Raw genomic sequence first — 16,702 nt, forward strand, 5'->3', positions numbered from 1 at the left:
TTTAGTGTTGAAATCTGTGTCAGGGCAAAATTTGCTTATATGTCCGGGATTTGACCGTTCTGTATGAAGTGTATCGCCAATACATTCATAATATGGAAAACAGATAATAATTCTAACTACTAAAATTAGTTCATTTTTTTGTTATGTTTAGTAAATAGCTTTGTATTCACAGGACGTAAGTTGTGCGTGCTATGTTATTTATTTTTTCGTCACACACGACTATGTTTAATACCTTTTAAATCATTTTGCTTTCGCTTTAGAAGAGCTTTTGTGGATTGCGTTCTATTATAGTCTTAGTTAAAAACGTTTAACCAGTAGTATGTTTATTCATTTTTATACTGTAAGTTGAATAATGGCAAAAACCTAAACAAATCAAGATTAGGCCTATAGTTTTATTACCAATTATGAAACTGAATATAAATACCACTTGGACTTACGACTACACCTACTGTTGAAACAAACTGGCTTTAAACAAGGTGTCCGAAACTAAATGTCTTAGCCTGTTTTATTGAAATCGGATTAGCCTGATTGCGCCGTGTGTCCCATCGCATTCTCGAAAATGAAATTTCGGTCAACTTTTTTTATCCATTTTTCGCTGCCCACATGACACAAGTGTTTTTCGTCTTTTTAATATAAAAATACGTCACGTCTTGTAACTTTATGACGTAACTTCTGACATCCCCTGATCTGGAGTCAGTCAACGCAACCCCAGTAAATTTGTTCAGGATTTCGTGTTTCAAAATATGGCAACCCTAGCTTACATAAACTGACGATTCCAGTGATAGGCGAAATTTGAATTTATTTCAGAAATGTCTGATATTCTGTGTTTCACTCGGGTTTTTAAACTTTAAGTTTTATTGACTGTTGAATAAGGGTTATGCCATCAAAAACTTTAGATAAGCTGACAAAAGGTTCTTAGAGAGATAAACCGTATGTTTTGTGTGAAACACAATAGTATGATGTCTACGCTGCAATAGCGATAAATAAAAAAAATGCATAAATTTATAGTTTTAGGTTTAATGCAAATGCAACATATATCCCAAACCGGAATTTATAAATCCGTTTTAAAATAAGTATTAAGTCCAACAGTAGTTGAACCGGGACTTGTGAACTGCTGCGAACCGAAACCGAAAAAAAAAAAACACTTTAAGCTCGAACATAAGGTGAACCGAAAAAGTCAACTGTTCCATTTCTGACTTGCGAGGTATAGTTGACGAAAAAATATTTCAGGCGGAACAATATTTCTGATCAACATTACAGCTTTTCGGACACCATTTAAGTTCCATCTCATGTTGTTGAACCTTGTTTGTTTGTAAACATATCGTTATTTTGCACGAATCATCGATCTATTTTTCTTCTATCCGCATAAGTGATTTTCGGATAATTAATTAGCGGTAAAAGTTAGTCGGAATTGTAATTGGCGTTCCAGTAAAATTAATTTTTAAGGTAACTGTAAAACGATATTTTCTTTTTTACCAGGCCATGTTCCTTTTTTACCATGCCATTCCGTTCATCTCTTCATGCGTTCCGAAAAGAATTTTTTTAACGTTTTAGGAAGAATTGTTTTTTACTTTCACCCCCGCCAAAAATGTTAACTATGGGAATATTAAATTTATAAATTAATGGTTTGATTTTTTTTTTAATTTGCCTTTGTGTTTAAATTTAACCGTCTTCTTTAATTCTTCTTCTTACACATACATTGTATGTAGCCTACGTACATCAGGGGTCGGCAACCCCTGGCACGCGTGCCACTTGTGAAAAGTGCAACCATTACATCACTACCACATTATTACCATTACTATTACATCACTAAGACTAGCGCTAACTAAATGGTTGCACACCAGTGTTCCCTCTAAGGTGCGCAACTGCGCAATTGCGCAGCCACACCTGACAAATTGCGCAGTAAAATTTGCTTTTGCGCACTTAAATCATTCTCAAACTAAAACCAAAAATCTACACTTTTTTGCCACAAAGTTTGAGCATTTCGCATTGGCTATTTTTTCATTGATGTTTGTAGCTAAAAGCAAGTAAAATACTCAAATTCGCATTGACCATTGTGACGTAATAAATTACTTTGTCTAATCGGTTTTATCTTCCGTGCTGTGTATGTTTTTTTATCTCACGTAGAATTAAATGTCTACTCAGGAAAATCGAGAGACCGAACATAGCAGTGGAGTGTTTGACAATAATTAGGGATCATGAAACAGAAATTTATTTCCAGGAAGTAAATTTTTAACACAATTTCCAGTTTTTACAGGTGCAGATAGCTGTGGGGTCAATAAGCTGTGGGGTCAATCAGCTGTGGGGTCAATAATGGCGCCTTCACAAAGTGACAAAATCATCTTGATAAATGCAAATGAGCGGATAGTTTGTGATTTTTGATTGTGCGCGAAAAAACCATCAAGCATTATGTTTGTAAAATTAAACATTTTGTCAATTTAACCCAAATATTAGGATTTTTTTTTCGCGCGATCGCATTGTTTTCCATATCCTTGTTTCATGTCGTCACGCTTTGTCACGTCATCTTTAAAAGTTTCACTCCTCGCCCCCAATACAAAAAAACATTGATCTGCCGCGAGCCCCTGCCAACGCAGCCTTAAAATATTCTTGCGCACCACAAAAATATTCTTGCGCACTTCAAGAAATATTTGTGCAGTAGAAAATTTTCTTAGAGGGAACACTGTTGCACACATTTCCAGGTCGTGTCACAAATAAGTGTCTTAACTGTGTTGTACTTAATATTTTTTTTGTGGGCGTTATGCTTGTTGCTTACCATTAACCGTTCGTATTACGTCACAATGCCTTAAATTTGGCGTAACGTTTACAACGTTAAAGCAGGGCATTCTATACATCAGTGGTTCTTAACCGCCGGTCCGCGTCAACTTTCCTGCCGGTCCCCCAAATATTGTACAAATTTATATCTCAATTGCAAAAAGCAAGATGTTGAAGGCTTGTCTATCAAATAAAAACTTTTTTCCAGTTCCGTAATTTGCAGCATTGTGACGTAACATAGAGTTAATGGCCTACTTTGTCGTACGTCACAATGCTGCAAGTGTTGTGCCCAACTGTTTAAAAGTGGGTTACAACTTGTTTAAGTCTTAAACTTTGAGATAATAACATTTTGGGTTCATTTTAACAAAAACGAAACTGATAGTTAACACTTCTAGGTATCGGCTTAAAGTCGGACACGGGACTCGAGTAAGACCAGGTAAAACTACCCGAGTCCGACGTGTGCGGCATGCGCACTACCAAATTTCGAAACTGATTTAGGCAGCAAACTGTAAATTGTTAAGGTGGAATGGCATATGCTCGTGGAATATTTTCCATGACCCTATGAGTGGATTGCGGAATATCCACCTTATTTTAGTTATGTAAATGGGTGAAATACAGAGGCTGAGTCGGACTCGGGACTCGGAACGCGATGAAATATCATATTCGGCCAGAGTCGGACATGGGTTGTTATAACCAACTCCGCAGCCCTGATTGCCAGTGCGAAACCAAACATAGAAAAATGTTGGGCACGCGAGTTGATGATATTTTGACAGTATTCAAAAACTGGCACACTGCGTACGAAAGGTTGCCGGCCCCTGACGTATATCATTACTTTTTACCTGATTTCGCCACCGATGTTGAAATAATGAAAAACGAGTGTGAACGTTACAAATTTATTTTATACACACATTTTGCTGCCCATTTCTTCGCTGCATTTAACGTACATTAGGTTACCGGTTCGTACGCTTTTTGTAATTGTGGCTTCACCCGCGCGGCCAAGGCTCGTGTCAAGAATTCTCAGCTGATAAAAAAACTTTTGTTTGTCATACCATAATTTCGGGATACATATTGAAACGTTAATCATACCGGTGCCAAGAAAGTCAACGTTTAAACGAGATCAAATGAAAACAACCTTTTTGATTTATTGAGTAACTATTCTTCGTTTTGTAGCGTGTGTAATAAAAGCAAAACGTCATGTTAGTTTGCTTCAAAGTATGTACGGTACCTAGGTCACAATAAAAAAGATAAGAACCAATTCCATAATTTATTTTATTTTGTGTATGCATGAATTATTGTAACTATAAATAAATTTATTGAAGCGTGACGTTTTTATAAGTGGTCTGTAAACAGCAAGAAATACCGACTTCGGTGTTAAGTGGCTTGTTATGTTGTTAACAACGACCATACACATCGATGCTAAAGTATAAAGTAGAAATTTCACAAGGAAAAATTTGTATAAAATAGTAGGGCCTACAATTGACTAGAACTAGACTATTGTAACGTATTGTTTAAATGATTGAAAACACACATCACCGTTTTACAAACTCGGTTAAATGTGTTGATACATTTCGGGTCCTTTGTTACATTGTTTGGAATGTAACTCTATGCTCTCCAAATTTAACTTGTTTCTTACATCGCTAATGTTCAAGTAGCCCAGGGTACTCAACTGTGTTAAGCATTTCTATACAAACTATATTTAGTAGTTGACTTTCATTGTTTGCTGTGTTGACTTTCATTGTTTGCATTAATTTTAAGTAAATACTTGTTAGGTAAAACAAAAATAATAATTGTTGAATTCTATGTGTCAAATGGTGTATATTACAGTTTATTTCTTTATTTTCCATAGAATAATGTCTTTAGGTAGAACAAAAATAGTATTTGTTTAATTCTACATGTTAAATGGTGTATATTACAGTTTATTTCTTTATTTTCCATTGAATAATGTCTTCAAAACTGCCTCAAAGACCTCATACTGCCCAAGGAAATTGTACTCTGGTAAATATAATTATTGAACTGTACTCTGTTAAATATAATTATTGGTTCAAATCAAGATTTATTATGTAATAGAAGTATATTGTGTTTGTATTGTTTAAGTAACTTTAGACATTTTGTTCTAGAAATCATCCTGGAAGGGGGCCCAAAATGTTCATTCATTTAATACAAGAACAAGTTACACAAAGTACAAAAAAATGCATTCTCTGCTCTGTCAACCTAAGAAGTTTGAGGTTACTAATTTTTTGTCCTTTAAACTTTTGTTTTGTGACTAGCTATATTGTAGACTCAGGTCTGCCATGCTTTAATATAAAAATTGAGGTTTGGGTTTTACCACAACAAGATATTTTGTTTCAGAATGTGGAAACTTTTAACTTAAATCCAGGATACAGAGTGTCAAGATCCGCAGGAAAAGTTTTTGTTAAAATAAATCCAAACACTTTTTTTGAGCCACCAAAGCCGGAAACATCTCCAATGTATGTATTTTATATTCTATATAGAATTATACATGCTTCTACTATACTGTTATAATTAGTTATATACAGCGAAAATTTATTGGAAAAATACTAGGAGCTTAAGCAGTTTAACATATTTTAGAATATGAAAATTGCATTGTAATCGGCTGTTTCATTGTCAAATACTGTGTTTATTTTGCAACAACAGAGCTTATCATAACAGCGATTCTTTGAAATAATGGATGTTTAACACAAAGCCTTTTCATAACATATCATTTTGAGCCTTTATGACATCATAGTATTTATTTTATATTAGACAAAACCCTTGTCATATGAAGACCTAATTATAAACATATATATAAATGCAATTTATTCAACTTTGTTTTTTTGCTCTCTTTAATTAAGTTTCGGGACTAAAATGTGATTTTTTTGCAGAAAATTAAATGCACTTGAAATGTAAGTATGATTTATTATTGTGATGTTTGTATTGTATGTGTAATACAAAAATAACATAAAATTGTTTTTAGGCAGTAAATTTTTGCTGTCTTCTCTTTATGTAACCGTTAAGTTGAGGTTAAAAACCTTATAAAAAGAGACTTTAAAAATATATGTATTAGTTGAAAGAGACCTTTAAAAATATTTTTTATTGTAACATAGGGAATCTTTGCTCAAAAACTTACAAGATCAAGTTGTAACTTTATCAACATACCACCAAGAAGAGCAGTTACGCCATGATGGTACAAGAAAAAGAGCAAAGCTCGACCTTGAGAATTTAGAGAAAACTCTTACCATCAAACATGATGAAGATATTGCAAAATTGCATGAGGTATGGTGTCTACTTCTAATTTTTTGTTGTATTTTTTTCAGTATTTGTTTAGTATTATATATAGAAATGGAAATATATAATATATCACAAGTGATTAAAACAAAAGTTTGCTTTAAAGTGCAATTAATGTTGTGTAAATGATGAGTTCAGCTTTTACATCAATCAGCAGGTTGTTAACCTTTTATCCATTTTTAACTATAATGTTTGAAACAAGAACTTTAATTGCATGCCAATAACTAGTGCGCCTGCACCATGGAAGGTTGTCAGGTTCACCACAGGCAAAAAAATCTATTTGTTACCTTTTTTACATTCTTGTTCGGCTTAGCTCTTAAAAAAAAAATACAGCACTTATATGTAACTATGATCTCTATTTTGTAAGTACTTGCAAGCAATTCAAGAGAAATATCGGTATATACCTAAAAATGTATACTCATTTCACTCCAAACCACATTTTTAGAGGTCTACAGGTAAGCCCATGACAAAAAAGGTTAAGAATAACTGCATTTGGGTGATTATTTTTTGACCAAAAAAACAGTTTGAGAAAACTTTGACTTATAATAGGACTACTTTGATTTAAGAATGGATTATTGTAAGACTGTATTAATGTCCATTCATCATCCATTACTGTTGTTAAGAAACATTTTTGGTTGTTTACCTGATGACCTACAAATGAAATCATTTTTTACAGGTACAGGTACATGCATTACTCTATTAACAACTTTCCCATATAAATCTGAGTTTTATTGTGGTACTCAGTTAATATATGTTTAGCATAACAAAATGATAACTGATATTAAAATATTGTTTTAATAAAAACAAGGCGCTGGCTATCCTAGAAAATTGCGGAGTAAACAATTGAGTTGAAACAGGGTGGTCCAAATCTAGGACTGCGGGCCACATAGGGACATCATTTTTCGTGGCCCGCGTAAAGCACTGTTGGATTATTGCAAGGCATACCTTTAGGGGTTTGATCAAAAAAATATAAGTGACCGACGAACAGCAAGCATGTTCCAGTTGTTTGGTTATGATTACATTTTCCGGTTACACCATTGAATGAACCAGTTTACTATGGCTCATCAAGTTCGGATCCAGGGGGTGACGGGAACGGCTAAATTTTGGTGTGTGTTAGATCGGTATGAAAGTCGCAGTACGTCCTATATGGAACTTTTTTAAATGGGTGTTTTGTTTTTCTTCTTTTTAATATGAACATAACATAAAAAGTGCGTATATTGCGCTTCTGGAAAGTAGCGTTTTTACACTGTGTCTAAAGACTCTTTCCATAATACAATTTCAGCAAAATTGCTCAACTTAAAAAACATTCTACGCTTATAAAATGCAGTATTCTAAATTAAAAGTTTTGTCAAATACGCAATTTTTTCGCGCTTTGCGTGCACCATTTTGCCAGTCTCTTCATCACTCGATTCCATTTTCGCACAAGTTCAAAGAGAGCAGCAAGTTTCCGGAGCATATATGTTTTTTGACGTTACTTTTAAACAAATTATGTCCCGACCAAACGAAAATCATTTGATCCGTCCCTGGCACGCATGTGGCACATTATGTGGCCCGCGATGCTGTCAACCTTGGACCACAATGAGTTGAAACATAGGGGGTAAAGGAGAGAAATAACATAGTCCAAAATATTATTTGAAATAGGAATTGGACTAATTGCAAATCACCGCCGGTAGACACATATACAACTATTGTCGGATCCAGCCCGCCGATGTAATTCATCCGGCCCGCCGCCTCTTTGACAAATTAGACACGAGTCCATTTCACATACTTTTTGACTATTTTAACTTATTTTAACAAGTGCACAAAATTTTCCGAATTTTTGCGCGAATCATTTTTTGTACGTCCGGTTTGTTTACGTTTTGACTCCGATGCCCTGCTGATTCACTGTTGTTCTAACATTAAAATAACACAATTCTTAGTTATCATTTTGTGCGGTTTATCATTCTTGTGCAACATTAATAAAGAAAACACATGAGTGACAACCTTTATAAGACCAATAAAGGGATTTTTGTAAACATTTTTTTTACTTTGAAGTATTTTTAAAAAGAGTTTAACTAAATTTGCTCTTTTTACTAAGTAAAAAAAATTCGCCTTACTAATCATCATTGACCTGGCTGCTAATATTTAAAAGAGCGGAAACAAAGTATGCTTCTTCATGGGGTTGTAAACTTTTCCAGCTGAAGATTATTGCATGTGTATCGTTTGTTCTACTTTGTTCATTTTTAAATACAGTTCGCCTATAGCCCTAGTAAATTAGGTCTTATTACAGCGATAAAACAAAGAGACCACTAGCACCGGAAAAGCTAAAAAAAATACTATCTTCTACGTAAACATAGGTTTCATTTTTTGAAACACTACTTTCATGTTTGATAACAAGAAATTTGATTCACGCCCTGTCGTAGGAAAAATAATTGTTGTTTTATGACATACTATTGTACTACAACAACTATGAAATCTCCCCCCCCCCCCCCGAATTAATGTTTTTACCATAAACTTGGGGTTACTATATTTTTGGAGCTTAAGACCAGAACGTTTTCAAGCATCACCATATCCAGCATTTGGTTTAGTATTAAAACCTTACACGAACGAAACTGCTAAAAAAAACTGAAACATATCGGTTGACTAAAGGGGACGACGGAACAAAGCCCTGTAAACCGGCAATGTCCCAGTCTATTAATACAGTTTTTGTTACTGAATGTGGCGTGCGACTTCTGGGCTTCACCCACTCGATCAAGGTGTTGCGAATCAACGTCACGAGCAATACTTTAAGGTCTAAAACATGTATTAAACCCGATAATTCCGAACCGATTCTTTTGGGAAACAGAAACACGATCTCGAGAAAGTTGAAATTGTTGATCGACATCATAGTAAGATGGCAGAGTTACACGAAGAGGCGAGACAAAGGTACGACAAACTTACCAGCGAATATCGTCTTCTACAAGCATCATTTAAAAACTACCGATCAACCTTACAAGAAGAACTTAATGGCCAATGGAAGATAAAGGTTAGCATTGCAGTTATATCCTGACCAAAAAGGCAAAAAGTTACTGGGACAATTATACTGGGACGCTTGTTCCTTGGGTGGAGGGGTTTCATAAAAAACAAGCGCTATTATTGTTAGAAAACTGCCGCAGCACACCATACCGATCCCTGATACGAGTTGGGGGTTACTCTTTCACCACCTTCTAATATCTGCACTCGGTACGCTGTATTCATGACGGCTATCAACGCTGAGTTACGACGTTTTAATCTTGCCTAACTGAAGCACACCACTTTAAACATCTAGGTATTTCTTTAATCATGTATCAATAGATGGAAGAGATGGAATGGGAGAAGCGTCGAGCAGTGGAGAACGCGATCGATGAGTGTAAGCAAACAATGGAGGAGAAAGCAGAAAATGAAAGAAAAGAGTTGCGCAAAGAATTTCGCCTGAGTATGAACGATATGCTAAGGTACCTTAGAGATAAAATAAACGCATTAAATAAAGTTTTTATTTTGTCAATTCGACTTTTTATATGGAAGCCTTTTTATATTAATTTTTTTTTTATATTGAAGAATGTATGCTTTAGGTTAGGCGACCCACTCTACAACTAACACTCATCCAAGCCTTTCTGTCTGCAATGCTTAAATTTTATCGTATTTTTATTCAGGGAACATAGACAAGAACTCGATATGGTAACAAAAAAGCTTACCGGTGGAGATATTAACATCGAAGAATTAAAGAAAAGGTCATTTCTTCTAGATGACGTACAGCAAGAGTTGGAAGATGTTAAAGGTCAACTTGAACATGAGAAAACTCTAGTAAAAAAAGTCAAGGTGGAATTAGCTGACTGCGTAAGTTTTTCGTTTAACATTTCGTTTTGTAATTATTTTCCCACATAAGGTCATGTCAGTTACACCTGAACATACGTAACTGTACTAATATATCTGCTTTTACCGATATTTTTTTACCTCTGCTTCAAGATAAAGTTTTTTTTTCCCAAACACCAGCTTAAAGGGATGTCATCAGCGAAACATCCACTTTTTTACAAAGTACAATAATGTAGTATTGTGTGGTGCTTAGTCACTGCTTATGTTCCACAAATTTGTCATGCAGCGTTCCAAGCTTTCCATCTTGGAAGCTCGGTTCGAGGAGCGCGTTTCGTCTGTAGAGGACAAACATCGCGCTAAGATCGAAATGCTGATGCTCGAAAAGGCTGATGCGAAACTAAAGATAGCGCGGAGTTGTGACAATTTGCAGAGTGAGAGGATAGCGCGCGAAATCGCCGAGGAGGAAAGGCGTCAGATGGCTATTCGTGCACTTGGCGTGAGTACTAACGTGTTAATTAAACAGAACAATTCTGCTAATTCTCGAAAACATTGGTTTTAATCTCTGATTCGTAAACTTAAAGTCGGTCACTGAAGAGTTCTTGGGTTATGGCAGTTGTTTTATTTGTTAAGTATTGTAAACACAAAATAACATATTCTGCCATTTTAAAGGTTCGTTAATTAGCTTTTCAAAACCATCTTTATTGAGTTAGTTACTAGCTGTTAATGAATTTACGACCACTTTATATGATGTCTTTATTTTTTTTAATATGACAATGTATGACTTTGTTTTTTGAGCATCGAATCTATGCTAATCTACGCAATTAACAACTCGCGTGTAAATTTTGACATTTATTTTGGATATTCGAACAACAAAATATTGAAACACTTATTTTACTAAAGAATTCAAATGTCGCATCTAATCTAAAAGCATTTTGAAGTACAATTTCATGTTATTTTAAACATGTTCTATGACTATATATATTTGAACAATTTAAAAGATTTGTATGGGCTGACCACATCGTGTGTTGCAAACTTTTGTCCAGATGACGTCACACTCACAATTCATATTGACATCACAGAACGTCCGCTATTACAGAAAAACAATAAAATGTTTTTTAATGATTTGTAAGCATGATAACTTTCACCGTTTCCCTGATCCCAAAATATTATTTTTTTATATTCACTGGAGCTGCTTGAACTACATCTACGAAGATAATAGGATTTAATCCTTGCATATTAAAGTAAAAACAAACTGTCATATTTTGTGACCTAAAACAGAAAACATGGCGTTTTATGACATTATAACTTCTTAAATAGAGCTCCAAACAACTTGTTTTTTTGACTGTTACTGACCCTATAGTAGCAGAGAATTAAAGCGAAAGATTGGGAAACTATTAAATTTAAATTCCAAATTTTGTTAAAAATATAAAGTCCAGAACATTTGACAGTGTGGACCTATTTTCCGTTTTAACGTTTTTGTTTTTAAATCGGTTGAATCCTTTTTTAACTAAATTTAATCTCATAAGTTATAGCTGAAACGTTTGAAAACAGAAAACGGGCCGATTAATATTCTGACTTTTTTTATTTTTAATAAAAATGCTGTCAAACCAGTATATTGTGTTCTAAAATTCAATATTGCTTTGAAGAATAGTTATTTTGCAAGTAGTTTTAATTAAAGTTGTTTAAACAATGAAAACAAAATGATGAATTGAATAAATGCGTAATTGTAACATTACGTATACGCCCAACTTTGTGGACCCCTGGGCTAAACCATGTTAACAGTGTTTACTTTTTCTTCTAAAGAGTTAAAATCCGGTTTACTTCTTTGGGTCGATTTTACGCAAACCGACACGTGATTTATCATTTAGAAAACTGTTTTGTTGTTATATTAGGAACTGATTAAAGAAAGCAAGGAAAGGCTAATCACAAACGGAGAGCAGTCAACCGAAGTTTTACCAGTTTTTGAAAGTTCTAACTTGGAAAGTGGCATCGAACCGGAGTGGCAAGATGAGACTAAAATACCTGATTGTGGCCCAATTGAATTGAAAAAAAATGTAGTATCAAACAAAAACAACGAAAACCATTACATTAAACGAAAACCAGCTAGGTTTGTACAAATTTAATTTCGATTCGATCTATAGTTTCCTTTAAAGAGAGTGTTTTTTTGTATATCACTATGTATTTAGTATTTACAGTTAATTCTATAAAGTAAGAAATGTTGTAGGCCTATAACAATATGCTTCACATTTTTAAAACTTTATTTTAAAATGTCATTATCGTTTTACCTCTATTAAGGATGTAAAACAGTGTGTCACCCTTTCTAGTGTATCAACCTCATATTCCGAAATTCGCCATCCTCACAACTTCTCGGTTCCGCCAACAGGGAAACAAGTTATGTCCAAAGAAAACCAAGAAAATTCACAGGGAAGGGCGATTTCAGCGACAACAACAAAAGTTGCAACTAAACGAAAAAAAATCGTTCTTGCGGAAAATGAGCGAGATCTGCCTTTGGAAACTGATGTGGCTCAGATTATTGCCACGCAGGACAGTGCATCTAGCAATAAATATACAGAAGAGACCACTGTAAACGATATGTACCAGTCCCCGACTGAACCGAAGAGGTCTATGTCGCCTGATGTTATGTATTGACAGATTATTTCGATTGTCTGTCAATAAATTGCTAACCAGAGATTTCACGCTGTAAGTGAATGGCGACCAACACTGTTTATCGATATAACGGATAATCAAGAATAACTTTTACTTCACCGTTACATTAAAGACAAATTCACTTTTCACAAACAATTACCACAATGGAAACCACAATGATTGTTTTAGGACAGCGGTTCTCAACCAGTGGGCCATGGTGGGCCATAAGAAACATTTGAGGTGGGCCACAGACTAATTTAAAAAGCTACATTTAGTTTTATTTGTGCCATTATATTTAATTTTACAGGAATAATGGCTTGGGGAAGAATTAAAAAGGAATGTAACTTTATTGTTCAGTCGCAAGTATCTCACTAATGCACGGTTGAATGAATAATCTGTTTTGAAATATGTTCCGCTGTGTTTTTTTGTAAACCTATTTTACAGTTTTTTTCTTTCAAAAAAAATTATTGGGCCACAGATTTTTTTTGCAACGTAAATGGGCCACGAAAGAAAAAAGGTTGAGAACCACTATTTTAGGATCTATGTGGTTAAATGCTTTTTCCACCACCAAAAAGCCCAAAAATGGGTTTTGTCATAGATTGAACATTATTTGTGTATCAACTTGTCTCTTTACTAACTACGTTATAATTTATTTTAATAGTTTTTTTTACTTCGTTGGTCTTTACTTCGAGCAAGTTAGGCGTATACGAAAAACGTTTATACAATTTAAGTTTTACCTTTCGTTTGCACACAGTCTGTTTTTCGATTTACCTTTAATGCATCGAATGTAAAACGGAAGAAGTATGATCATGTACAAGCGCATTTAGGGTACCTATTATTCAAATTACCTCGACATTTTGTTTATTGTTAAAAAAAATTACTTGAATGTATCTTTCAAAATGTGCAATGAATTTATATATAAGACATGTATATATTGAGCTATAAAGATGACCTTATATGGTTTAATAATTTAAATAAAGTTTGTTCTTATAATAATTTATGCTTCCATAAATTCAAAAAAACAATGAAAGCAATCGGCGTAAAAGTGGAATACACATCGTTTAAAAACGCTTTATAAACGGTACATTTTTTTCATGTTGCATGTTTAATTTTTAACAGCACACGAGAGGCGAAGCGAAAAAAAACTTTCACTGAATTCGAAGTCCTTGACTCCTTGCAGTGGGTAGTAACCATGTTTGCTCACTTGACTAGAATTGTAAGCCGGTTCGTAACTTTATGAGCTGAGCCCCTGGTGCACACTCCTCTTTAGGCTCCCGACGTTTTTAACTAACTGTTTTTTTTTTCTTACCGAAACACACAAAAGAAAAATGCGATTAATGGTTATATTGGTGCAGGGGTGGGCAATCTTTTTAACACAAGGGCCAGTTAGGGAATGCAATGCTCAGGAGGGTCGCACATCAAATTAACACTATTCATATTTTCAGCTTTTAATAGAAAAACACAAGTACATGCGGATATGAAATATCATAGCAGAAACACATGTGCTTGTGAATTCGGAAATAACTTTTCCTGCAATTTTAATGACGCCTTTCTCGTACGGACCGGCTCAGTAAAATTTAACTAACAGCCTTAATTCAACCAGCAGTTAGACATGAAATCTTAGTCAATATGCGTGGCAAAAGTCTGTTACACCTTGACCGTACCAGACAAGTGTAAATGTTGCATAACAATTCTTTATCATAACAATGTGACACAAGTAAATTTTTGTGAATGAGGATTGTTTTGTAATAGATGCTTCCCATTCGAGTTAAACTGCATTAGTGTAGCGGTCTAGCCTATGGGTTACATCGCACTTCAAACAGGAAACTAAACGAGCAAAAGGTCCAACATGGTGCAAACTTAAATAGCGTTTGTAGCAAGTGGGTAGATTAGTGAGTCTCAATTAAATGTCCTCTTGCCCCGATCAATCTCCTACTTCTACAATGGGTGTTGCTGTAGTCTGATTACAAATCCACACAGTTTTTGTTGGCTGGTGTTGAGCAAGCCAGCATGGAAGCCAGCAAGCAACAACCGCTCAGTAAATTGGCTGGACACGAACTGATTATATTGATATAACGCGCTGCTTATACAAGGTGAAAAATGCGACATTTTACAGCGACCTACTTCTCAAAAGGTGCGGATGTTTTACCAGGCGATTACTCATATCGTTTGTTTACAGTATATGTCGAAACAGCACATCTATCGTGTGAACTGTGCGGTGGCTGTTTCAAAGGTGAAAAACGGAAGCTTTGGTAAGCGATGTCGCTAAAAGGTTTTTTTTTATAGATTATTCGTGACAAGGCCAATAGAACGCTAAAAGTTGTGCATGTACAATAAATATTCCACTACACGTGATTATACATTAATGACACTACAGAATACTCGCACGCAAAATGAATTGCCGTCGTGAATATAACACGGCGGCTGCTTTTCGCAATATACCCGAAAGAATGCTAATTTTTTTTTTTAACACAATTGACTTTTGTTAAAAAGTGCTTCATACGATTTGAGCGAAATGAACACGAACAAGGCAATGAGTCACACGAGTTATAGCTTTTAGCAACACGTTCAAGAACAAGATGTTTTCTTCTGTCGATAAGCCAACAAACGACAGGTAATTGCTGGTGTCTCTTTGTTTCGTTCACGTCCTTCCGTCATACATGGTGAAAAACGTGAAACTGTGAAAACAAAAGAAAGGAGGGGCAGTTATTTGTTCGGAATTAAATTCTATTGATTTTTAACATTGAGCAACATCTTCTTATAAATTTGCAAAAAAATTTAGTTTGCACAATTCGTTCAATGTGAGTTTTAAAAACAAACGACGCATCACAAGAAAATACGTTTTGAAATTGCTGCTTACTCACTATTGCTTTCAACAAAAGGCAGGAAATGGGGTGTTCCTAAAGGCGTGATTTCAAAGCTAATGTTTCGCGTGTGGATAAATCATTATGCTTGATACGAGGTATTTATACTCGTCTTGCGAAACGCGGCACAAAATTATTTCGTGCACAACAAAATTGAATCGTGATTCACAAGTTTAACACGTTCATTTAAAACTATTGAGCTCCAAGCACAAAATCAAACTCTTTTAAAATATATGAAAAAGATCCTGCGATCGGCGTTTCAATTTAGAGTTAGACTATAGATATAGACTATACATAATTTGCGAAATTCGACACATAATGGTTTAACAAAAAGTCACATAAAAACAATTTACAGACCTTTCGGTCTTCTACTTATTTATTTTTAAATATTTTCAAAAGTATAATAGCTTTTCACCTGATAAACTAGGCAGAATCAGTTATTGTGAAATCCATACTTCCGACCGGTGGTTTCTTCAGCTTTGCTGATGCTATGCATCGTCTTTTGACGATATCAATTCTTCCAAAAGCTGGGTCCTTGTAGGTTCCAAACACGACAGTTTTCAGGCGGTCGTTTCGTCATCTTTTCTTGTAGATATGCATGAAATTTGAGTTCTTCCTCATCTCGGGTGGCGCCATTTTGTAGCAAGTGGGTAGATTAATGAGTCTCAATTAAATGTCCTCTTGCCCCGATCAATCTCCTACTTCTACAATGGGTGTTGCTGTAGTCTGATTACAAATCCACACAGTTTTTGTTGGCATAGCAAAAAATAGCTGGAAGAATGGTGAAGGGCCGCACAAAAAATGGAAAAGGGCCGCACGTTGCCCACCCCTGGATTAATGGCTTACCCAATTAAGAGTTGTGTCTTGACAATTAACCGGTAAGCCACAGACCCATAAAACTCATGTACTTGTACTTGAGACTTTAGTTGGAGGCGTTTTGCTGTTCCTTTAACACATTTTATATGATATTTTCTATAAACCTAAATTTTAAACTCTTCTTTCGATTACAGCAGTGGTACCGTACTCATACTGTTACATGCAGGCTGGCAGGCAAACATTGAAGATGTGCAGTCGAGCCACCATTAGTTAACTGAAAGTAGTTTACTTTTGGTTTAATAAGGGTGCGATATAATTGTGTTGGATTGTTATGTAGTTATTAGGGTGATTATTTATTTACTTGGCCAAAAAAGTTTGTCAAAATTTACACGTTAGGTCAAAATGCAAAAAAAAAAAAATAATAAGCTTTTTTAAATTGTCGTTCAGTTTAAATTTTTATGAAAATATAGTTTTGAACTAGGTTTAAAATATAGGCTATAGCACATACG

General features: G+C 34.8%; 1 protein-coding gene across 1 annotated transcript; it reads left to right on the plus strand.

Moving 5' to 3' along the window:
* The first annotated feature begins 4,632 nt into the window (after window positions 1-4,632).
* On the plus strand, window positions 4,633-13,459 carry LOC146133085 (uncharacterized). Its single transcript, XM_083397304.1, has 11 exons — window positions 4,633-4,767; window positions 4,890-4,997; window positions 5,122-5,240; window positions 5,655-5,675; window positions 5,877-6,045; window positions 8,882-9,061; window positions 9,370-9,509; window positions 9,708-9,891; window positions 10,154-10,363; window positions 11,760-11,974; window positions 12,192-13,459. The coding sequence occupies exons 1-11, from the start codon at window positions 4,714-4,716 to the stop codon at window positions 12,514-12,516; spliced, it is 1,725 nt and encodes a 574-aa protein (XP_083253430.1). The 5' UTR covers window positions 4,633-4,713; the 3' UTR covers window positions 12,517-13,459.
* Window positions 13,460-16,702: the final 3,243 nt, after the last annotated feature.

This window comes from Ascidiella aspersa, chromosome 9 (genome assembly GCF_963924565.1).
Source record: "Ascidiella aspersa chromosome 9, kaAscAspe10.2, whole genome shotgun sequence".
Classification (NCBI taxonomy): Eukaryota; Metazoa; Chordata; class Ascidiacea; order Phlebobranchia; family Ascidiidae; genus Ascidiella; species Ascidiella aspersa.

Coding starts and splice junctions, on each gene's coding strand:
- LOC146133085 (XM_083397304.1), top strand. CDS start 4,714: ATGTCTTCAAAACTGCCTCAAAGACCTCATACTGCCCAAGGAAATTGT. Junction 6,046..8,881: donor ATATTGCAAAATTGCATGAG/GTATGGTGTCTA, acceptor TTTGGGAAACAG/AAACACGATCTCGAGAAAGT. Junction 9,510..9,707: donor AGTATGAACGATATGCTAAG/GTACCTTAGAGA, acceptor ATTTTTATTCAG/GGAACATAGACAAGAACTCG.